Below are 24867 nucleotides of genomic sequence, written 5' to 3'. Positions count from 1 at the left end.
AGTTGATAGAATCCGTTTCATCTCGCAAGTGGGCGTGCCTCCTACATTTAGAATATAGTTATAAGATAAACTATCAGTATGTACGTTGAAAAAAATAATAGCAGTGATAGCCTAGTGGTTAAGAAACTCGGCCTCTCGATCGAGGGGTCCGAGGTTCAAATCCCAGGCCTCTGATTTTTCAAAGTTATGTGCGTATTAGAAATTAATCATTAATTAGAAGGAAAACATCGTGAGGAAACCTGCATACCTGAGAGATTTATAAAAAAGAATCTCAAAGGTATGTGAAGTCTACCAATACGCACTTGGCCAGCGCGGTGGACTATGGCCTAATCCTTCTCATTATGAGAGGAGACCCGTGCCCAGCAGTGGGACGGTAATGGGTTGTTGATGATGATGATTCGTGTAGAAAGCGTTATTTATTTATTATTTTTGTTTTTTGTTTGTGACTATGACTGAATACGTTTAATATACATTCATACATCAAATAATTGTAACATAAAAACTAAAAACCACGCTAAGATCGTACAAGGAATTTCTTTAATCCTGATGATCCTGATGAGGAGAATGGGACAAAATTATTAAAATCATGTATTTTCATCGGTTCTTCATACGTGTTCATAATTTTAAATTAATCGGACCGTTCAAAGTGGGTAAAACTCGAGTTCAAATATTCCGTTCCATACTACATACAGGTCCAGCTAATAAAAGCGTGGTCAAAATTCATATTACCATATACAGTATAGTATTAATTAAATTTCGTTAATAACGTCGCCGGAAACCTCGTTACTTAATGACGTAACTAATTATACTTCTCATTGTTTCAGGTAATATTGCTTATGCTGACTGATGTCACAGATGACTTATATATAAGCTGTACTGACAATGTAAGTCGACGACACACTCCCATTATACAGTAATGCAACAGCAACTGCATTTACAATATAGATGGACTACTCGCTCTCATTATATTGTACTGAAAACTTAACATTATGAAACCTTAACCTTTAGAAGGTAGAACCCTTTGTGGTTCGACTCCGGCGGCACCTCCGCCACACCTATTTCTGCCTTATAACAGCAGTGTCAAACGCTTCTGTGTTCTGGTTTGCAGGGTGTAGTAAGGGAGACATACTTTTCCGAGGCGTTCTAGCTTGGTCCTCAGGGATGGTGGCGCATCTGTGGTCAACCTCAAGTATGAATATCTAATCCTAACTGGAGTTGATTACGAATCTCCATGGGCGGCAGTAGCACCATCGGGTGGACTGCATGCTCGTCTGTTAATTCTATGTAACATGTAAAAACTTAAAATAAAGTTAACATAATTTCTAACATTGGCGAAAGTCAAACGAAACCTCACATTTTCCTCAAAAGAACCCGCCCAGAACAGATCGTTACACGCTAAAGGTACTTTTTTCATCCATACAATCCCGAGGCAATTCCCACTACTTCACTTTTTGTCCACCCCATTAGCCGTAATATATTGTTACCGTGCATTTCCTGTGCTATGGTAATTAGGTAATTTTGATAGTTGGACTGCTAAATTCCAAAATGTAAGAGTCGTTTTAATTAACGATTTTTTTTTTTACAATTGGAGTAGCAAACAACCCAAGCTAATAAAAGCGTGTTAAAAATCTCGCAGTCCACCTGATGGTAAGGGGCCACTGCCGCCCATGGACATCTGTATTAGACTCTTATTATGCTACACTGAAAATCTTACTATATGACGTCGATACTTTATAATCTGTATTGACAACTTACCATTCGATTGACGGCATGTAACGGAAATGTAAGAAGAGTCGTTTTAATAAAAGAAATATTATTTTACAATTGGAGTAGCAAAAAAGCTTGCAGTTCATCTGATGGTAAGTGGTCACTGTCCATAGACATTGGTATTAGACTCGTATAATACCACAGACCTATATCTAAATAGATCCCGCATGTGTACGATTTAGCGTGGTTAAACCTCGAAATAAGGAGGTGGATTCAACTCACTTTGATGAAATGTCATTTAGTCCGAAAGTAACATTTGTTGACATCGGATGTCAATTAACATCAATAAATATGCCGAATTGCGCGGTAATAAATTGTACAAATTCCACAAGAAAATATTGCAGCGATAAAGAAAATATTTCCTTTTATGGGTAAGTAATTTTTTTCTTAAAATATGTATGATTTATTTTATAATCAATTATTAAAAATTTGTTGTGGTTTTACAAAGACAACTAGTAACCGAATGTGTTTTTCATAATTTATAGTACATTGCCAGTTTTGGTTATAAAGTTATAAAGCTTATGTATTAAAACCCGCAATAAAAAGTAAAACGATCGATATTTGCTCTTGTCGTTCAAAGACAATTGTCATTGGTTATTTCAAATTGAGTAACTGGTGTTGTAAATGCCAGTTTCTTGTTCTCGATTATTTAATCGATTTTGGAAATGGATGAATAATATTTGCTTAATAAATATTTTGTAACTATTTAACTGAATTGTTAAACGTGTAATGTTTAAGTATTTTTTAATTAAATTTTTGTTTTAATTACATGTTTATGTTTAGTTATTTTGTTCAAAATACTTACCATTAAATTTACAGGTTTCCAAGTGATGTCAAGGTTAAAGAGAGATGGATTAAAGACCGGGCATAAATGTTGGTCCCAATCAAACAAAACTGAATTTGTTCTGCTCATTTTCATGAATTCATTATGGCTGGATCATGGCCAGATAGAAGATTATTTTTTTAGTATAAAAAAATCAAATAATTTATAACATAATTATCAAATATGGTATCTCTGAGTTGTCGTGGTCATTTCGGCATAATTTTTCATGTTTTACGTGATTACGAGTACGCCAACGCAACATCGACGCATCTCAATCTAATAGCGATATCTTTACAACTTTGTATAAGGTATTGATGTATCTATGTTTTGTATCAGTAAATTAAATTTATATTAAAAAAAAACTTTAATCACTGTAAGCTTTTTTTTAATTTCCAATGTGTAATTAGAGCGATTTTTCTATTTTCTACCACAATTTTGTACAAAATAAGATAAAAATAAAAAAAAAACATTTTTTTTATTTTTTAACCATTTACTCGTATAAAATGGCACGCATTCGTACAACATTCGCAGAGCACTAGTAAAATAAATGTAGTCGATCGATTTCTTGAAAATCGATCATTTCAGAATTTTTTTCTGCTCAACGTTTCCTTTTTTTAAATTTTTTCGAATTTTCGATTTCAAAATCGATTTTTATAGAAGAATCGACACGACTTTTGAATCGATTTTCTATTTGACGGAGAATTCTATATCCATCATCTCTAAAACGTTCTTGACAAGTGTCAGTCGATCGGAAAAAAGTGGCACGCTTGGTTTTCATACAAATAAAGGTACATGTGTCATCTATTTAGATATAGGTCTGTGTATAATACACTGAAAGTTTCTACGGTGACGTTTTGTAAGCTGCACTGATCTTTTTATATAGTGTTTTACGGCTTTGGCTTCTTGCCTTTCAGCCTAACTTTATTGTACTTTCATCATTATAATTTTATTTATTAGTGTTTCCTTCGTTTGGTATAAAATTTATAATTGGATTTAAGTTTCATTTTTTTTCTAAATTTTGTCAATTAAAATGTCTGCTACACACTCCCGTTATAATACACTGACAACTTAACATTCGGCCAACTTTCCAATATTGCTGAAAGCCAAATGTAACACACTTTCCTCAAAAAAAACCCCGCCCAGAACAGATCGTTACACGCTAAAGGTACTTTTTCCATCCATACAATCCCGAGGCAATTCCCACTACTTCACTTTTTGTCCACCCCATTAGCCGTAATATATTGTTACCGTACATTTCCTGTGCTATGGTAATTAGGTCAACTTCAGCAATAACTAACTTTGGACTTTGGTAGGTACCGGGGCATTTGTATGGCTATTTTGGCTAGTTCAACTTTTTAATTCCAAAATGTTAGTATGTTAGTTGTTTCATTAAATGTAGAAATTCAAAATGCTAGTATTTCCATTCATCTCTCGTTCCATCTCTTAATGTGTGAGCGAGAAACATATAAAATTTATTGTGCAAGCTGACTGACTTATATGTACATGTGGTGACCATATTGGTCCTCAGGACTATAGCCTACGTGGTAACTTTTCATTTGCAATATTTTTTGTTCTTACCTATTTATTGTTCATAATATAATTATGTACAGTAATATAATATCGAATGTACACGAATGTATTTGTACGTATTATTCGATGTTATCTAAGCCAGTGCATTACCACAAAATAAAAACATAAACATAAACATAACAATCATTACGGGCAATGACGTCAATTTACGCGTATCCGCGCCACGATTTCTTTTACCGCAACAAAACCGCGCATCGTTAAATTTCTAGAACTGAACGAATAACGAGCTAAAGTATGCTTTCTATAAAATGGCGCGCGGAATATTATCCGCATTGCCGCTCCCTCCGCACCGCTTCCGCTACGGAGAGGGGCTCAGTCGTCACCGAGACGCGGTGAAAGTATGACGTCCCGTATCACGCTCGAGCAAGCCGACATCGACACTCTGATCGCCGAAGTCCACAAGCGACCGGCTATATGGAATAAATCCATTGAAGAGTATTCAAGTAAACTACTCAAGTTAAGATTTTGGGACGAGATCTGCGAAGAAATGGTGCAGAATTGGAGTGAGCTTACTTCTAAGAAGAAAAAGAATATTAGTAAGTATTTGTCGATTGTGACGTAATATCACGGTGTGACGGTGTGCGGAACGGCGCCACGCGCGGCGACGGGGACGCAACTGCGTCACCGCGCAGCTAGCGGCAGTTAGCCCCGCGACCGCGCGCGGAGCGATTGCGTATGGTGGAACCGTGCCAAATAAGATATTTTCATTTTATAATCGCCGTCGTGACAGTACGTCGTATAGTCGTAAATTATATAATTACGTAAATCACCCACCGCATCATTTCTTCATCAACAAGAGTTAACTGGTGGAGAATGCCAGTAGGCATTAAGTTCGTCTTTTATAACCACTAGGTTTACAATAGTTTAAAATAAAATAAAAGAAATATGTACCTGAAGACAATTTTATGAATTTTTATTTATCATTGATTATTTGTTCTATGTCTGTATTTGGAAGATGAAACTTAAGATACATAATTATATGTATTTTATGTGTATTATATCATAAAGATGGTGTTCTAGAACTATGTAAAACATAATTTTAATCCTTGCGACTCAATTGATACAAAGCGAAATTCTGGTGCAATTCAATTCACCGAACTGAATTAAGACAAAAATAAAATAATCTAGATCTATTGTGAAGTAGTTTCGATGAAGAACATGTTCTATACATACAACGGATCTCAACTATTCTCCATGTTAGCACTTTATTAGTACGATGTCGGATCTTAATATTTACGTTTAAGTTGGTGCAACTTATTTGTTTCGCAGGTACAGAACTGCAAAAGAAGTGGCGAAATCTCAAAGACGCATTCAACAAAGAACTAGCAATTCAGCGCAAAAATGACGAAACAGGACAGGGAGGGAAAAAGAAAAGATTATACATTCATTTCGAAGCACTTTCGTTTTTAGAGTCCCAATATCCAAAGAAAAGAAATTCGAACAAGGATACATCAAGCAATGTGTCACATGACTCTGATAGCAGCAGTTCTGAACAAGAAATTATGTACGCGCCTAAAAGAAAAGAAATAATACAATATATAGATACAAATAATTTAGAGATGCCGACCGAAACTCAGCATCTTCATCAGAGATATGATGAAGATGTTAGTTTTACGGAAATGTTGATCCCAATGCTAAAGAAACTAAGCGATGATCAGAAATTGTACGCGAGAATCGAAATTTTGCAAATTTTGAATAACGCTAAAAATTACTGTCCGCCTGATGTTAAACCATAGTTCTTAATAATGTTAGTTTAGGTTTAAAAGTAGTGAGAATAAGGATAATTAAATATTTATTTAGTTATATAGTATAGTATTTTGTATAGTATTTGTGTTAAGCATTAAATTACACAACATTTATTATTAAACTTTGTTTTATTTACACAATTTACCTTTATTTAAAAAGATTTAACTCATAACTTGCCTTCTAATGTATATTTACCAAGTCTCATCATCAACCCATTACTGTCCTACTGCTGGGCACGGGTCTCCTCTCAGAATGAGAAGAATTAGGCTATAGTCCACCGCGCTGGCTAAGTGCGTATTGTTAGACTTCACATACCTTTCTTTTATAAATCTCAGGTTTACAGGTTTCCTCACGATGTTCCTTCACCGTTTAAGCAATAGATAATTAATTTCTATTCTATTACGCACATAATTTTGAAAATCAGAGGTGCGTGCCTGGGATTTAAAACTCAGACCCCTCAATCAAAAGGCCGCGTTTCTTAACCACTAGGCTATCACTGCTTTTAATATCTAGTATGAATTATTTGTTAAACGTCAATTTTTGGTACAAATATTGGATAGATTGGTTATTAATAACGGGTGTTAATAAATACATAAGAAGCATAAATTTAAATAGTAAGGTGGTAGTATAGTGAGGTTCGACTCAGACGGCACCATTGTCACACCTATTTCTACCTAATAACAGCGGTGTTAAGCGCTGCTGTCTTCTGGTTTTTTAGGGTGTGGTAAGGGAGACATACTTACTGAGGCATTCCAGCTTAGTCCTTAGGAGTAGTGGCGCATCTGTGACCAACTGTGTGTAGAAATTTAATCCTATCTGGGGTTGATTACGGATGTCAATTGTCGCTAGTACTCCTGTATTATAAAAACGAGGCTTCTGGCACTTGCAAAGAGATAATAGCACCCACTTAAAATCAAACCAACAATTTTTTGACATTCATATAAAAACAGAAAAACCAAAAATTATACAAACAAACACAAATACACACAGTCGTCTTGTAGAAAAGTAATAGAGACCTCGTTTTTTATGTGGGTAGGAGACTTATGACTAAATTTAGTGCGTTCGGACATTTATTCGTGGCATTGATACCATAAATTTTGGTTTAGAGCATCGGTGGATGGGTGGTCTCGTTTTGGTGTTTTGAAATTGGTTTACATACTTGGTACTTCATATTGAACTTATTCTTTAGGCAATCCTTTGGTATTTGGTACAGTGTAAGTAACTTGTATGGAGAGTAAAGGGTCTCAGGTTTGTTATCTGGTCGACATGAAAATTATTTTGGATATATTTAATACCACGTTAATTCTACATTAGTATTTTCTTTTTGAACGAAAATGTGCCTTTAGATACAATCTCAGATAAGATTCCATGTGACGTCACAGATGTGTTGATCTCTTGATGACTACGCTAGGAACGCCTCGGATATTATATCTCCCTTACCACACCCTTCAAAACGGAACACAGCAAAAACGCTTTCTACACTCACAGCCCCACACTAGGATTCACTGTGCCGTGAGTGCCATGGACACACACATAGACAAATACACAAACACCCAGACCCAGGAACAGAAATCTAAATTCATAATTTTAGATATCTGTCTGGACGGTCGAACCCGGGACCCTCTGCGTGTCAGACCGGTATGGTGACCGCTCCGCGACACAGGTCGTCACGGCAGCACTTACCACTGCTGTAACACATATTTAGATGAGGCGATGGTGCCTTTCGAATCGAACCACTAGGCAATGGGCAGTAGCCACTTATCATCAGATTAGTAAAATAAAACTATTTCTTGATCCAATTTACAACTTTTATTATTCCCGCGCAAAATTCAAGTCAAACGTCAAGAGCGTTCTTTTTCTTTATTATGCTAACTAATTCAATCGTGCCAGCCAGTGACTATATAAAAGGGCACTTATTATTTTAAAAAGAAAACATCCAAAAACCCAAAATAAATAATTAAAATAATCTTATATATAAAATTCTCGCGTCACAATGTTACCTACCGTACTCCTCCGAAACGGATTTACCGATTTTCACCAAATTTTATATGCATATTAAGTAGGTCTGAGAATCGACTACTATCTATTTTTCATACTCCTAAGCGATAAGGTTTGTTCACCAACACCAACACAACGTTTGCCGGGTCAGCTAGTATTTTATAACAAGATGTAAGTCATGTAGTCCAGGCTCGTCTGCTACTCCTATCATAAAAAATCTTAGCTAAGCATCCTATATCATCAAAGTATACCGAACCGAAAGAGTACCGATAGATTTCAAAAACACAAGTTGAAAAGGCATTGAAGGTTCGAGGCATAAAGAAAGAACTTGGAAGCTTGTAGCGTCGATCTAGGCCAATGAGGTCCTTGTCCGAAGCTTTTTGCTCAATAAAAGCCTAAAGGTAAATAGAGCCTTCGATATTTTCGAAGTATGGAAAGCTTTTGTTAGAAGGCTTTTACGGTGTAAAGCCCATTGAGAATTTAACAGTTATATTATACCTACAAATGACTGTTAAAAAGCTCAGAAGGGATTCCAAAAATATAATACGATTCTTACTTCCTTACTATATACTATATACTATTACTATTACTATTTTACTATAATATTATAAATCCGAAAGTAACTCTGTCTGTCTGTCTGTCTGTCTGGTTGTCTCTTCTTCACGCCCAAACCACTGAACCAATTTTAATGAAATTTTGTACAAAGATAGTCTGAGACCCGAGAAAGGACATAGGATAGTTTTTATCCCGGAAATCCCACGGGAACTAGGGATGGCGATCTAAGATCGATGAATCGGAGAATCGATCTTTTGGACCCAAAACATTGATTATATTAATCGATATTAGTAAGGATTGAATCGTAAACTATGCATTTGATCAAGTGATGATCTTTAGCAAAGTTGAAGGTACGAATTTTCAGTTTTATGTATGTTAGTATGTTATATTATTTTCTTTTAAACGCGGGCGAAGCCGCGGGCAATAACTAGTATTCCATAATCATTAACATTAAGAATACATCTTTATCCACTAACTTATCACACTTCCATTACAAGAGACATTGCAAAAATTAAATAATATTTCATAACTCAAGCAAAACTGAATAGTCCAAAAATACGAGTACGTGTAATATTAAAAAAAAAATAGAAAAGTATTTAAAAGTGAATAAATTATCAATAACCAGTATCCTTAGTATGAGTATTTACGTTTTTACAAAATGACTGTTTTTGTTTTTGTTTACGTACTTCCCATACATTTCCAATCAGATACACCGCTAGGGGCGCTGATTGGAAATGTATGGGCAAACATGTAAACAAATACAAAAATAGTGATTTTTGTAAAAACATAAAAACTCATATGCATATTAAATGAAAGGGTTGTGGGAGAAGAATACTAAAAAAATAACGTTATTAACAGCTGGTTTTTACAACCTTCTTTCATACTAACCAATTCTGTTTGGTTTTCATAAAAAAAAAACTTTTCACCATTTTTCGCTAATCTTTATAGCTTCGGATTTGGCTCTGCAAGGCCATTTGAAAAAGTCACCCTGTACACAAATAATACAGTAGAAAAATAAATAAAATAGAAATCAAATAGCATATTTAAGAACCTTACTGAATATATGACTTTATTAAAATTTTATAAATCTAAAAATGTACATTAGTAATTTTGACACAAAATTTTAATGAAAAGCTCTCAATTAAATGAAGACTAGAATATTCAACACGTGTTTGAAATAGTGAAATTTTAATTTAGATCTTCACACGACACTTGAAATTTTCTCTTAAATTTTAAGTAAGCTACGAATTAACATTTACTTAATTCTATTTAGTCTGGTTTAATTTTATCTTATGGAATTAGTTATCAAATCTTTTAATTTTATGTGATGAAAACTACTAACCGCGAATTAACGATAAGCTATGTTTAAAATAAAAAGAAGTCTTCTATTTCTAGTGATAGTAGTAAAAGTTTGAAAATGTAGAATCTGTCATGGTTCGATGGAAGGATCACCGCCACATTTATTTCTAACTTATTTATCTTTTTAAGGGCAGTGACCTCACTGAAAACCTCTACCTAGAGATTTTCATATGACGCATTCCAACTTATTCCTCTGGGGTTGAATAGCATCCGTGACATTTTTATTTTGGACGACAATAGCAAACGAGCTTACATGAGGTGAACACCTGATGGTAAGTGGACAACTTTAATCAACCCTAGATAGGGTTAGATTCCTACCTGAAGTCGGTCACAGACGCGCTGCTACACTAAGGACTAAGTTTAAACACTTCGGTAGTTACGTCTATCTTACCACACCTTTCAAACCACAACAGAGCAGCGCTTAACACTTTTATTAGACAGAAATAGGTGTGTCGTCAGAGCCTCTCGAATCTAACCTAACCTTTATATTCACTCGCTTTTAGTAGAACAACCATAATTGTTGCAGAAATATGTGTGGCGATAATACCTCCGGAGTTGAATAACTATTATACCTTCATATTCACTCGCTTTTAGTAAAACTGTAACGACTTCCCGCTACTCGTCAAGAGATGGCGCTGCTGAATCACGCTATTGAAGTTTTCTAAACATCTTGCATATATACAAGCTCCGAACTGAGACTGTTGGAGCACGGCCGCTCCCCGGGTAAGATGACCTAGCCCGGCGGGATATCTCCCTTTGCCAAAGTGGTGATCCCGACGTGATTACGTCCCTTCTGGCCCTCATCGATGGTGGTGGCAAGTAGCAACCTCACTCCCTGAATGGACTGCAACCTCACAGCATTCGTTCAGCAGCTCACCAGGTGCATCGCAGTGCATCGTGAAGACACTTACTACGCCTGGTCCAGTTGCTCTCCGCGAATGCCCGGACGGGTCGAGTAGCCCGCTCGCCGTCTCTCTTCGCCCCAACTTTGAGGCCTCGGTTCGTCTTCACATCTCGACTCACCGCAGACTTACGAGGGCGTTCCGAGGCGCTTGCAAACCAGGACGAAGACTTCACGGACCACAATCATCGGATATCGACCTCCGGTCTGAGCAGGGGCATATTCACTCGCCTTTAGTGGAACAACCGTAATCACTTCAACCAAACTCATCAAACATATGAGATTTGTAAACCGCGGATATTTTAAATTGCTTTCCCATGTCGTGAAGCCGCATCCCACATATGAATCAATTCCGTTTTTGAGTCCATTTTGTTTTTAAAATGTTAGCGGTTAATTTTTTTACTGTACAAATTGTTCAATTTCAGTTCTTTGTACAATTTTAAATGTAGCAATCGTTTTTTTATTGCAAGTTTTCATTTATCGTGTTTTTAGTTCGTTTGTAAGAGTCAAATTTTTGAACTAAATTTTAAACCAGCTAATCCATTACCGGAAACTAACCAATTAAGCTGAAATTGTAACATTTACACCGAAATAGTTATATTTTTGTTTTAAAATTATTAACCACAACAAACAACCTTTGTTTAAAAACAAAAAAAAAACATTTTACTTTTTTTCAGAAAGGTAGTAGGTACCTAAGTAGTAATAGTGTCAAAAGACAACCCTTTATGGTTAGACTTTGGAGGCACCACCAACTCTAATTTTTGCAAGAATCAGCAGTTTTAGGCGCTGTCGTGTTCGCTAGGTTTGGTATTCGTACACAAGGCATTCCAGCTTAGAACAGGCGTAGAGATGCATATGCGGCCATCCAAACCTAAACGTCAAAAATTCTTCTCATAGGTGTGGTCGACTAACCAACCAATCTATCAATTTGCACATGGCCAGCGGGTTGGAGTATTACCTAAGCCAATTTGGTCTGCCACGACCCGTGCCTGAAACGTTCATTGTCTGTACATACACTGGACCTAACACTGTTGTTGTAGGCCGAAAGATGAGCCGACACCACAATCAAACCAAAGGGTTCATTTACAATACTAATAAAGTCGCTAATGCCACCTAATTCAGCGTAATAGGTTCATCACATAAATCAGCCCTAGATCCAGCTTAAATAGCGGATAAAGAAAGAAAAGAACTAGATTTTGATGTTATCTAGCCAACATTTCACCTAAACGATCGTTATCCCAAAAGCATCAGTGTTGGCCACTTGTCGTATCTCAAACGTGAAGCGATGAGCGATAAACTAAAAGGTAAATAAATAAACATCTTTTTTTTCTGTGTAGACGCCATCCTTGTATCACAGCAGTGATAGCCTAGTGGTTAAGAAACTCGGCCTCTCGGTCTAGGGTCCGAGGTTAAAATCTAATCAAGGCACGCATCTCTGATTTTTCAGAATTATGTGCGTATTAGAAATAAATTATCATTTGCTTAAACGACGAAGAAAAACATCGTAAGGAAATCAGCATACAAAGGTATGTGAAAACTACCAATACGCACTTGGCCAGCGCGGTGGACTATGGCTTAATCCTTCTCATTCTAAGAGGAGACCCGTGCCCCTGCAGTGGGACAATAAGAATAAATATACACTTTCTACAATCACAGCCCACACTAGGATTCCCTGTGTCGTGGGTGCTACGGACACACACATAGACAAATACACAACACCCAGACCCAGGAACAGAAATCTAAATTCATCATTTAGATCTGTCTGGCCGGGGATCGAACCCGGGACCCTTTGCGCGTCAGACCGGTATGGTGACCGCTCCGCCACGCGAGTCGTCATATAATTAATGGGTTGATGATGATGAGACTCCATCCTGGTTCGACTCTGATATACATATCTACTTACATATCTGTCTATCGATTTACATATCTATCTAGTAACCTATTTAGTTACTCCTATGGGAGCAACCAGGTGGTTGCTCCCATTGTTAGGTAACAATTCTGCCATAAATGTTTAACTAATTAATTAACTTGGTTATTGTATCCCAATTAATGTTTGACATATTTATACCTTCAATAAATGGAATGACTTAGCAATATCATGGCAACTTATTAGCCGTTCCTATGACTGCCTCCAATTTCTTTAATGTAACTTTATAAATAAATCTAGGATAGGACGCTATTTTTAATGACCTAAAGGGTATCGAATCCAAGTTTTTCGTTTTCGCCGAAAGTATTTTCGAGAAATTTGCGAAATTGCCTCGTCTCAGCGGATCATTCTAACTGTGCCTCTTTGACACCTCGTCTCGCTGTCATTAATCTTGTGGAAGATAATTTGAACACGCACTAAGTAGTGGCTTGTGGTCATCGACCCATTGGTGTCACTGCTAGGCACAGGTCTCCTCTCAGAATGAGAGGGTTTAGGTAATAGTTCATCGCGCTGGTCAAATGCGTGTTGGAAGACAGCTTAGTGGTGGCGACAACTCATTACTGTCCCACTGCTGGGCACAGAAGTCCTCTTAGTGTGAGAGAGCTTTGGAGGAGAGCTCTTTTTGCATCTTTCTTGAAGTATCCCATCGTATTTTTAGAGTAAGAAGGCTTTGGTGGAGAGCTCCTTTTGAACTATTCTTAAAGTCACATGTCATATCGCTTCGGGAATACCTCAGGAGGAAGTTCATTCCACAACTTGCACACCCGTAGACAAACGTCTGAATAGTCTGGATTATCGTTTGCTACTTCCGTTTCTACAAGAAATCCAGAATAGGGCGCCATTTTTAATGAGGTAAAGGGTCTCAGATCGAAGTTTTTCGTTTTTGCCGAAAGTATTTCCGAGTAACTCGGCCGTGACTTCGCGAAATTGCCTCGTCTTAGCGGATCATTCTTAACTGTGCCTCTTTGACACCTCGTCCCGCTGTCATTAATCTTGTGGAGGATAATTTGAACACGCGTACGAAGTGGATAGCTTAGTGGTTTGTCGTCGCCATCGCTTTCCCACAGCTGGGCACTGGTCTACTCACAGAATAATAGGATTTTTGGCCATAGTCTATACTAGTCTAAATTGTTAGACTTTTTTATAATATAGAAGTAGCAAACGTGCATGCAGTCCGTCTGATGGTAAATGCCTACTACTGCTCATAGACATCTGTAATCAACCCCAGATAAGACTAGATTGCTACCTGAGATCGCCCACAGGTGCGCCGCTACCCCTGAGGACGAAGCTCAACGCCTCGGAAAAGTATATCTCACTAACCACATCCTTCAAACCAGAACGCAGCACTGCCCTTATTAGGCGGAAAAAGGTGTGGTGGTGGTGCCAGTGCAGTCGAACCACCAAGAGTTTAATAGAGACCTTTAATGGACTTCTCTCACTTTTAAGAACTGTTTTAAAATAACGCACAGGCGTGTATATTTACCTTGTTTTTCCTTCACCGTTATAGCAAATGATAATTAATTTCTAATACGAATAAAGCTGACCTTTACCATTGATTTGCATGGTTTTCGCGTGAGTACAGTCAGTTTGTTTTCTACGACCCTGAATTAATGTTCTTGATAAGAATTGGTGTTGAAAACAGACTTTGGTGATTTAAGTCTATAACGAGAGATTACGATGTAACAACCTTTAATAGTATCTGATAAGAATAATTTAAAAAGATGCTATCGACACCCATAGTCCCAAACTAGGATTCCCTGTATCGTGGGTGTCATGGACACACACAAAGATGAATACACAAACACCCAGAGACAGAACAGATATCCAAATTTTCATTCAGATGTATGTCTGGCCGGGATTGATCTCGGAACCCTCTGCACGTCCGACCGGTATGGTGACCACTCAGCCTCTTCTTTGTGAGAGTACGGCCCCATAAGACTTTTTACAAAATTGAAGTTGAAATATGTTTGAAAGGTGATTGAACCTACATGGATCGGCCGAAGGTACCACCGTCACACGTATTTCTAGCGTGAAGCAGTTCTGCGTTTTGGTTTTGGCGACCATCTTAGTCCTCAGGGGCGACAACTTGAAGGACATATCAGGTTTCAGCTAGGATCTGTTCTATATGGAGTTGGTAATGTTGAAGGGTTGGATACCATTATAAAAGGCATGCATTACGTTGACAGCGGCACTTAACGATTAACCGTCGTAGAGTCAACTTACCCTGATGATGCTCCGTTTTGGAGCGAAACACGTGTTGGTGGTGGTATGTATGGTGGTGTATATTTTTAATTTTTGCATCTGCACGCATCCTTTGAGGGAGGGAGGGTGGTACATACTGCATGGTTTAAAATATATACCATCATATATATTTGTAGCGGATTGTTGCGAAGTAGTTTTAATCTTAACCCTTTGTGATTCGACTCCGGAGAACCCTTTGTGATTCGACTCCGGAGACACCACTGTTACAGATTTTTCTGCCCTATACGAATAACAGCAGTGTAAAGTGCTGTGTGCGAGACATACCAACTTATCTTAGGCGTACCAACTTAGTCCTCAGGGGTAGCAACGCTGGGTCCAAACTCATGTAGGCTTTCTTCTAGATTCTAGCCTTCTCTAGTTGATTATAAGTGACCATGGGCGGCAGCAACCACTCACCACCACCATCAGATGAACTGCATTTTTGCTACATAAATCTCACTAAAAACTGTGTTTGCATAGTATCCACAGAATAGTCTCTCATTTCAAACTGTTGCTTTAAAAACGAAAATAAAACCAGACAGCTATTGCGTTGCAAATGGCGTTTCCATTTCCAACTTTGTTTAAACGCCAAAATAAATAAAAATACACTAGCTTTTGTCCGCCGCTTTGTCTGCATGGCCGAAATCTGATAATATGTATTTGGTATTTTTTTTGTTCACGAGGGGAAACCTTTAAAAAGGTACCCGGTGCCGTGGGAGCGACGCAGGATTATGTGGGATTCTTACCGCACTAAGCCCTCGCCCCCCGGTGGCAGTCCTCAGCGCTGCGTAGAGGGCTCCGGGATCTCCAAAGGAACCCAACCGGAGTCCTCTTAGCGCGTTGCCCCGTCAGGCTCCGTCCAGGTGAGCTTGACGCACGCCACACCATCTGGTGCGTACGACGGCATGCGACCACACATACCGTCGTCCTTCCCGGGGTCGCTGACCGCGCGGTTCGAGCTCCCACTCTTGCCACCCGGGACCCCAGAAGCCCCCTTTTAGTCGCCTCTTACGACAGGCAGGGGATACCGTAGCCCTATTCTGATCCCGGAACTACAGGGACAATGTATCTGTTCTACTATAACTGGTTCGTGTACCAAACCTTTAAAAATCTACCTATTTATGCCTATTAATAGTAGTGTCAACCGCTGCTGTGTTCTGGTTTGAAAGGTGTTGTAAGGGAGACAGACTTTTCCGAGGCGTTCCAGCTTAGACCTCAGGGATAGCGGCGCATCTGTGGCCGACCTCAGGTAGAAATATCTAATCCTATCTGGGGTTGATAACAGATGTCCATGGGCGACAGTAGCCACTTACCATCAAGTGGACTGCATGCTCGTCTGGTCATCTAATCTACGGCCAAAACTCCTCTCTTCCTGAGTTGAGACAGTCCTATAATTTGCCCCCGGATAAGAGTCCTACCATTAAGACTAAGATGCAACGCCTCGAATAAGACGTCTTCCTTACAAACCTTCAACTGAAAGCAGCACTTATCACTGCGTTATTAGGCAGAAAAACTGTGACGGAGGTGCCGCCGGAGTCAGACTACAGAGGGTTCTACCTCCTTCCAAATATTGGTTCATTTTTAGTCACACTGTAATGTATTAAACTCAAAATGAGTTTAACGATGCTCGGGCATGTAATACAAACAACATTGTAATAGTATACGGAAATTTGAATAAAAGCTAAACTTCTATAGTGTTTCATATCATGTCAAACGCACCTACATTGTTTTAAATTCTGACTAGAAAATGTTAGTTTATGACCTGTTGACTAGCTCGAAACAAACCAACAAGTTTCGAAATGTAGGTATAGATTAAAAAAACACAACGCATTTTCTTTCATGTTTATTATAAATACTAAAAATCATTAAAATATTGTTTGTAGGGAACCCTCTCTTTGCGATTTTGACTTGTATAGTTCGCGTAAAACTGCTAGTCCGCTCTGAATATAGAAATGAATCGCGTCGCCACATTAAATTGTACACCTGCTCGCAACAACTTCTGAGCGGACTAGCAATTTGGCGCGAACTATACTTAGCCCATTATTTGCGTAAAGCCGTTCTGCGTTTTTGGTGGAAGGACTAAGGACTAAGTTAGGATGCCTGGAATCTCTATTACCTAAGCGGAACACAGCAGCGCTTAACATTGCGGTGTCGAACCAGTGTTGTACCACCATCAAAAATAATCGAATGTTATAAAATTAAATGTAATAAAAAAACATATCATTAATAAATAAAATAATAATAATAAAAAAAAATTGGTTGTCTGTAAAGTCGGTTTACGGACGATAGATTTAGGTACGTGATAACGTCATAATCATTATTTTTTGTAATACAAAAAAGGAGTTAATTGAATAAAAAAAATTTGTTTAAATATAATCACAAATAATTAGTTATAGTCATATTATTATTAATTTATTATTAATCATATTACTCTTAAAATGGAAGAATTAATTACCTTTTTTGCCGCTATTCTGAGAAAAACAGTTAACTGAGGTGAATAAAATGAAGGAAATCAATTAAATCTTATCAAAATATAGAAATAAACACAAACACGTTGTCGCGTATTCATCACTTGTTTACAAATAATAGCTTCCGTCGAGGTGAACGGAGGTTATTGTAAAAGCTTTCGAAGAAGCTCGCGTGGCAGCGTTCCAGTAGCAGAACTATTCTAACTGCTAGCTCTGACGTTACGCGAGAAGAAAGATATGTGTGTCACAAACCAACGCTTAGGCCTCTATCGTTTGTTTTATCGCGCCTCTCTATCGCTTGTTGCGCGCTCTCGCTTGCACGCACAGGCTCAGCGGAACCACAGACCTATATCTAAATAGATCCCGCATGTTTACGTATTAACGTGGTTAAAACTCGGATTAAAGGAGGTGAATTCAACTCACTTCGATGAAATGTCATTTAGTCCGAAAGTAACATTTGTTGTCATCGGATGTCAATTGATAGCAATAAACATGCCGAATTGCGCTATAATAAATTGTGTAAATTCTACAAGTAAAAGTAGCCGCGATAAAGAAAATATTTCCTTTCATACGTAAGTAACGTTTTTCTTAAAATATGTATTATTTATTTTATAATTAATTATTTAAAATTTGTTATGGTTTCACAATGACAATTAGTTACTGAGTGTGTTTTATCAAATTTTTAATCCATTGCAAATTTTGGTTACAAAGTTGTAAAGCTTCTGTATTAAAACACGCAATGAAAAGTAAAACGATCGATATTTCATCTTGTTGCTTAAAGATGATTGTCATTGGTTATTTCAAAATGAGTACCTGGGGTTGTACATGCCAGTTTCTTGTTCTCGATTATTTAATCGATTTTCGAAATGGATGAATAATAATGTTGTCTTAATAAATATTTTGTAACATATTTTTTTTATTCTAATCATGTTAATGTTTTCTGTTCTTTTTTTAATATTTACCATTAAATTTACAGGTTTCCATTGCGATTGCGAGTGCGCCTACGCACCATCGCCATAATCAAATAACGATATGTTTACAACTTTCTATGAGAACTATGTATATAAAACAGTGTAAGCTACCTTAATGTAGCAAGTGTTTTTATTTATCATTTTATGTATTTGTTCTTATGTTAAAAAATGAAGCAATATAAGTTTTTCTAGGTCTATTATCCATTTATAATACGGCATATACACGGGGTCTACTGAAGTCGAAGGACTTCAGTTGGCCCCATGCTGAGACTATTTTAACACCAGAATTTAATAAATGTTTAAGCAATATTTATTTTGTATTAAATCTTTTTTCCGTAGACATCTTGTTTTATTTTGTTGACTAAATTTATGGACGACACGGTAGATTTTGATAATGATGATTCGGCGACTTTTTTACCAAAACATTCGCAGAGCACTAGTAAAATAAATCTAGACGATCGATTTCTCGAAAATCTATCTTCGATTGTTCGATTTCAAAATCGATTTTTATAGCAGAACCGAATCTACTTTTGAAACGATTTTCTCTCTGACGGAGAATTAACAATGCACATCTCTAAATCTTTCTTGACAAGTGTCAGTCGATCGGATAAAAGTGGCACGCTTGGTTTTCATACAAATGAAGGTACATGTGTCATCTATTTAGATATAGGTCTGTGGGCGGAACGTTACTATTTTTCAATTTTACTGGTGATTATCAATTTATAAGACGTTATCACGTCAAAATCTGAGCCTAAATCTCTTCCCATATATGTACGAGTACACGACTTTCTACCAACTTTGGAGTCCAATAAATCTACTTTCGAGCTACATATTGCTCTCATTCGGCAGTGACGCGTGAAATATGTCAACATTAGACGGACAATGACTGAAATGACGCGTGACGTTGGGCATCACTGACGAACGATACTTGTGACTGCGTTGGTTTTTTGACATCACTAATGTTGATTTCTGTGTGAATGATGAGAATATAACTCATCATCTTCATTATATATGTTACGAAATTTTTGATATTAATTGACTCATTTATCACGCGTGGCGGAGCTGTCACAGTACCGGTCTGACGCGCAAAGGGTTCCGGGTTCGATCCCCGGCCAGACAGACATCTGAATGATGAATTTAGTTATCTGTTCTGGGTCTGGGTGTTTGTACTCCTCTTTGTGTGTGTCCATGGCACCCACGTGATACAGGGAATTCTTAGTGGGGCTGTGTAGATGATAATAAAATGAACGCTTTCAGTGTAGAAAGAAAGTTATCATCTACATTATATTTTTTACGAAATTTTTGAAATGAGTTGACTCACTGGTGGAGCGGTCACCTTACCGGTCTAACGCACAAGAGGGTTTTAGGTTCGATCCCGGGCCCAGAGATAGATGTGTGTTTCAATTACATCCACAACTTAGGAAAAACAGTACTGAACTATTCAAATTTGTTATAAGTAGTCCGCGCCGAACTAGTCCGCTCTGAAGTTGTTGCAAGCTGGTTTAGTCATACAATTTGCTATGGCGACGCGATTCATTTCTATATTCAGAGCGGACTGGCAGTTTTACGCGGACTATACCAATTTCAATTATTAATACAATTATGAATTCTAATTACCTAAATAGTTCTACACAGTTCTAAAGCTAATATTGTTATTCACAAAAATAATACACTACTAAAATATTTTTACAGCAATACAAATTGTAAAAAATATTTATTTATATTGCTCTATTTGTATCAAGCACTCACTAAGAGGAAAAGAAATAACTTAACTAAGAATAATAACTACGTACATAACTTATTACGCTACGAATAAGCGGAAATAGTAAATTCCATTCAGCGGCGTTAAGGCGCCAATACACGACCAGTTTGTTTATAAAGCTCGCGAGAGGCGCATGTGTCGTTCGTCGTATTATGGCGTGCGTAGTTGGACTACGTTGTCGTAAAAATGTAGTTACGTTGCGTTTTATTTTGTTCTATATATCAGTTGAGTGAAGTGGTGACGAAAAAAGAAATTTATTGACGTATATTTTTACTGTGGTAGGATTAATTTTGATATCAATATTTGTAAGACGCGGGTAATTTGAGTTCCAAATGTGAAGTTGAAAAAGAGTTATAGAATTTAATATTTACAATATTAATTTCAACAAAATTCATGAATGTAAGTATTTCAATTGTAAAATTCCGTAAATTATTGTTGTGTTTTTATGTTAAAATATAAATTTATAAGTTACAGGATAATTGTTTTAAATGTAACTTAAAAATTATGCATAACTAATTATTATTTTTACAATAGTATTTTACAAAAACAGTAATTGAATAGGTATTTCAATTTAAAAAATAATTGAATTTAAACGGTCAATCGTTAGCCGAATTTAAGCATGGAGAAGTAATTTAAGGAATTTAGAAAATACGTTAATAAAAAATACAAAAAATAAATAAATATTCTGAATCATCCAATTATTTTGTATTTATTTCAATGTGATGAGCACTCATTTCCGGTGTTTTATTTTATTTGAATTAATACTTTTATGCGTCTGTTTACAAATTTTATTGAATGGTGTTCTAATTTGTAAGTGACACTTTTTTAACCGTGTCTTTTATCATGTCATTCTTTTCTTTTATCATTTTATAAAAATGTTCTTTGCACAATTTCCTGTTACAGTTGTTGATCGAAGCATTAACATTATTTCTTTTGTTACAGGAACTAACGGTGGAGCATCTTGTATCGAAATTCACTAATTAATTAGTGAATCAACTTTGGAAATAATAGTGATGTGCTATACCGTGCTTATCGATAAAATTATATTAAATAGTGTTTAGTGATGACAGAAATATTAATTATTAGTGAAAAATACCGATTGATAAGTGCTAGTGATGTGCTGTAGTAGTGTCGATAAACGGTAACAGTGATGTCGTCAACAATGGTGCTGTCTCGCTCGCACTTGTTGTTGAGTGTGTTCTTCTGTCTCCTTCTGCAGTACTGCGTTCAGAGTCAACAGGAAGTTCTTCTAGAAGAATCAGGTGAGTTCTAGAACTAAGAACTAAAATCTGTGGTTTTTCAGTTTAATATGTAAGTCCTTTAGCTTCTGCCTAGTCTACTATCGTTGGAAATTTTAATTCAAAAGTTTTTTAATTTATTTTAAGTTTTATAGAATATCAAACAATTACGAGTACAATATCATTTTAAATTAACGTAACAATAAAAATTTTGAAGATAAAATATAAAGGTTATAATATAAAAAGCACCGACGCTTGAAATTTTATATTTTATCTTTTAAAAATCAAACAATAAAGCAAATAACAAAAACATTTAGAATTACTTTTAAATGCTGAATATTTGAATATAAAAGGTTATTAAAGGTGAGCTCACTTTAAATATACGATAAAAATGTTTCTTTTATAATTGAATCTAATATTTTTTAATAATACACTGGCAAGGTGTATCTAATTTAGCTAGAACATTCATATTTTTTACGTTAAAAACTTTGAAAGAAAAATAAATAGTACATTACAATACGAGGACGAAAAATTTTTTTCTGACAAGTGTGAGTTTGCAGGCCGAGCCGCAGGCGAGGACTGCAATCACACGAGTCAGAAAAACATTTTTCGTCCGCGTGTTGTATAAAATTTTATATTACGGGGTCGGAAATGGGGGTTTTGCGCACGCGAAGCGTGCGTAAAACGTCAATTTACGCACGCCGTGATATAAAGTAATTTTGGAAAACGTTAAAAGAGAATCGGTAAAACATAATAATATTTACTAATTATTTATCAAAATATGCAAATTATATTTATTCACCTTTTAATGTCTCACTGTTGGGCATCTGTCTCCTCTCAGAACGAGAATAATTTAGATAGTAAACTGTTCTGGCCAAATGTGGATTAGTAGACTTACGTAGTACATACAAATCTTTGGGAACTTCTTTTATGATTGTTGTGTTCACACTCAAATCAGTGTTTCAACGACGAAAATAACCACCACATCTATTACTGCCGTATAGCAGTTGTTAAGCGTTGCTATATTCTGATTTCAAGAGTGTAAGAGATATTATTTGAGCGGAGTATCTCAGTTCTTATGGGTAGGAACGCATTTGTCGCCGACCCCAGGTAGGACTCCAGTCCGCTTTGAAGTTGATTACAGATGTCTTTTTTATATAATATAGGAGTAGCAGACGAGCATGCAGTTCACCTGATGGTAAGTGGCTACTGCCGCCCATGGACATCCGTAATCAACCCCAGATAAGATTGGATAGTCCTACCTGAGGTCGGCCATAGATGCGCCGCTACTCCTGAGGACTAAGCTGGAACGCCTCGGAAGAGTATGTCTTCCTTACCACACCCTTCAAACTGTAACACAGTAGCGCTTAACACTGCTGTTATGAGGCAGAAATAGGTATGTCGGTGGTGCCGCCGGAGTTGAACCACAAAGGGTTCTACCACCTTCATGTCTAGGAGCAGTCTACAATCAGACGATCTGTATACTAATTTAACTCTTATTTAAAAAATATATTGTCTTTTCTAAAACAGCCCTTTTGACTTATAACTTCCAGAAGGGTAATCCGCATCTGTACTTTCCTAATCTTATCAACTAATAATGAGTTTGAAAAGCAAAAAATAATTAAGCCCGAAGTTCAGGGGAACTCGATAACAAACTTTGACAAGATTTTCTTACAAAGCTTAAAGGAAATTGAGTTAATACAGCCTTAAATAAAGGAAAAATATCGAAGTAATACCCAGTGGGAGAAATATGGCTCGAAGGACCAAGTATTTTTTTTTATTAGAGGTATAACTTCACAGGTATAAGGTAGTTATAGCCAAGGGTCGAATCCTATCACCACATATTAATTCTCACAGAAAAACGTTTAAACGTGTCGTTATACAAACTCTATTTAAAAAGCATATAAACTAAGTGATTATTTGACTGATAAAACGATGTGGTGCGAAGTAGCTCCAGTTCCACATGTACCATTAGGTTAAGTTTGCCATTGTAAAAAAAATACTATTTTTTTTCAAATATGTGTTTTATAGTTTCTTTCGCCGCTTCTTCTCCATAACGAAACACATAGTAAAGTGGTAGTATATGTGATGACATTAAAAAAGTGATCTGTAAAGAACTTCTTTTTAAATTCCAAAAAAATATTTGACATCGCTATTTTTTTTCTACACTTACATAACTAACCTCAAGAATACTAAACTACACAAAGTTAACGAAATTACCAAAAATCAGTGGCCGCTTATTTCTAAATCATTACCACTTATCAATAAAGTTATCAACTGCTACCATTCCATCCAATAATAACTTAGGCTTACGAACGGGATTATTATAATATATTTGACTGATAATAGCATATAACCGGGTTTTACGCCAATTACAATAAAATTATTTAACGGGAATTTTATTTTATTTTACGATTTCCATTTGGTGTAAATGATGTGGTGATATTGTGTGATATTTTTTATGTCATGAATTCATTTTTAAATAGCTGAGATTTGTAATCAATATGAGAAAAGTAGGAATAACTTTTTTTATGAGAAATAAGTAGCAGTCCACATTATGTGATATTTAAAAGTTGTTGAACCCTCTGTCGCCTCCAGCAGCATCACCGTCACATCTATTTCTGCCTAATAATAGCAGTGTTAAGCGCTGCTGTGTTCCGGTTTGAAGGGTGTGGTAATGGAGACATACTTATTCGAGTTGTTTCAACTTTGAAGGTGGTAGAACCCTTTGTGGTTCGACTCCGGCGGCACCACCGCCACACCTATATCTGCCTAATAACAGCAGTGTTAAGCGCTGCTGTGTTCTGCTTTGAAGGGTGTGGTAAGGGAAACATACTTTTTTCGAGGCGTTCCAGCTTAGTCCTCAGAGGTAGGGGCGCATCTGTAGCCGACCCCGGAAGGAAAATCTAACCCTATCTAAGGTCGATTACAGAAGTCCATGGGCGGCTGTAGGCACTTACCATCAGTGAACTGCATGCTCGTCTGCTACTCCCATATTATATAAAAAAGAACTTGATCCTCAGGGGCAGCAATGCATCTGCGGCCAACTTCAAGTAGGACTTTTATTTTATGAGCGCCAGTGGTGCCGCCATCAGGTGGAATGCATGCTCATTTGTTTCGTTGTTTCAACAACTGCATGAATCAATTTAGAATAATGATGATTAATTACTTCATATATCCTTACTAATATTATAAATCCGAAAGTAACTCTGTCTGTCTGTCTGGTTGTCTCTTCTTCACGCCTAAACCACTAAACCGATTTTTATGAAATTTTGTACAAAGATAGTTTGAGACCCGAGAACGGACATAGGGAACTAGCAGCAGGTGGCGATCTAATATCGATTAATCGGAGAATCGATCTTTTGGACCCAAAACATCGATTATTTTAATCGATATTCGTAAGGATTGAATCGTAAACTATGTATTTGATCAAGTGATGATCTTTAGTAAAGTTGAAGGTACGAATTTACAGTTATATGTATGTTAGTATGTTATATTATTTTCTTTTAAACGCGGGCGAA

General features: G+C 36.7%; 2 protein-coding genes and 1 long non-coding RNA gene across 7 annotated transcripts in view; all 3 read left to right on the top strand.

Moving 5' to 3' along the window:
* The window catches only part of LOC140745854 (uncharacterized), a 500815-nt gene that overhangs the window by 285413 nt on the left and 190535 nt on the right, over positions 1-24867 (top strand). For all 5 annotated transcript variants that reach the window (XM_073077786.1, XM_073077787.1, XM_073077784.1 and 2 more), the window contains one exon: positions 21051-21370. In XM_073077786.1, coding sequence (XP_072933887.1) covers positions 21259-21370 — 112 coding nt within the window. In that variant the 5' untranslated portion in view covers positions 21051-21258. The remainder of the gene's footprint in view (positions 1-21050; positions 21371-24867) is intronic.
* LOC140745716 (uncharacterized) lies at positions 4477-5980 on the top strand. The gene is made up of 2 exons (XM_073077612.1): positions 4477-4716; positions 5450-5980. The coding sequence occupies exons 1-2, from the start codon at positions 4521-4523 to the stop codon at positions 5914-5916; spliced, it is 663 nt and encodes a 220-aa protein (XP_072933713.1). The 5' UTR covers positions 4477-4520; the 3' UTR covers positions 5917-5980.
* On the top strand, positions 17865-18760 carry LOC140745834 (uncharacterized). The gene is made up of 2 exons (XR_012102703.1): positions 17865-17947; positions 18352-18760. It is a non-coding gene; the product is annotated as an uncharacterized LOC140745834 (long non-coding RNA).

The sequence above is a fragment of the Epargyreus clarus genome, unplaced genomic scaffold (genome assembly GCF_041222505.1).
Source record: "Epargyreus clarus isolate Ecla_fem2 unplaced genomic scaffold, WU_Ecla_fem_2.2 ptg000011l, whole genome shotgun sequence".
Lineage (NCBI taxonomy): Eukaryota > Metazoa > Arthropoda > Insecta > Lepidoptera > Hesperiidae > Epargyreus > Epargyreus clarus.
Note: the sequence above shows the minus strand (reverse complement) of the source record. Positions and strands in the feature narration are given on the sequence as shown.

What these genes read in the sequence shown, in the direction of transcription:
- LOC140745716 (XM_073077612.1), top strand. Translation starts at nt 4,521, where the DNA reads ATGACGTCCCGTATCACGCTCGAGCAAGCCGACATCGACACTCTGATC. An exon ending in TAAGAAGAAAAAGAATATTA is followed by an intron (nt 4,717 to 5,449) that starts GTAAGTATTTGT and finishes TTTGTTTCGCAG; the next exon opens with GTACAGAACTGCAAAAGAAG.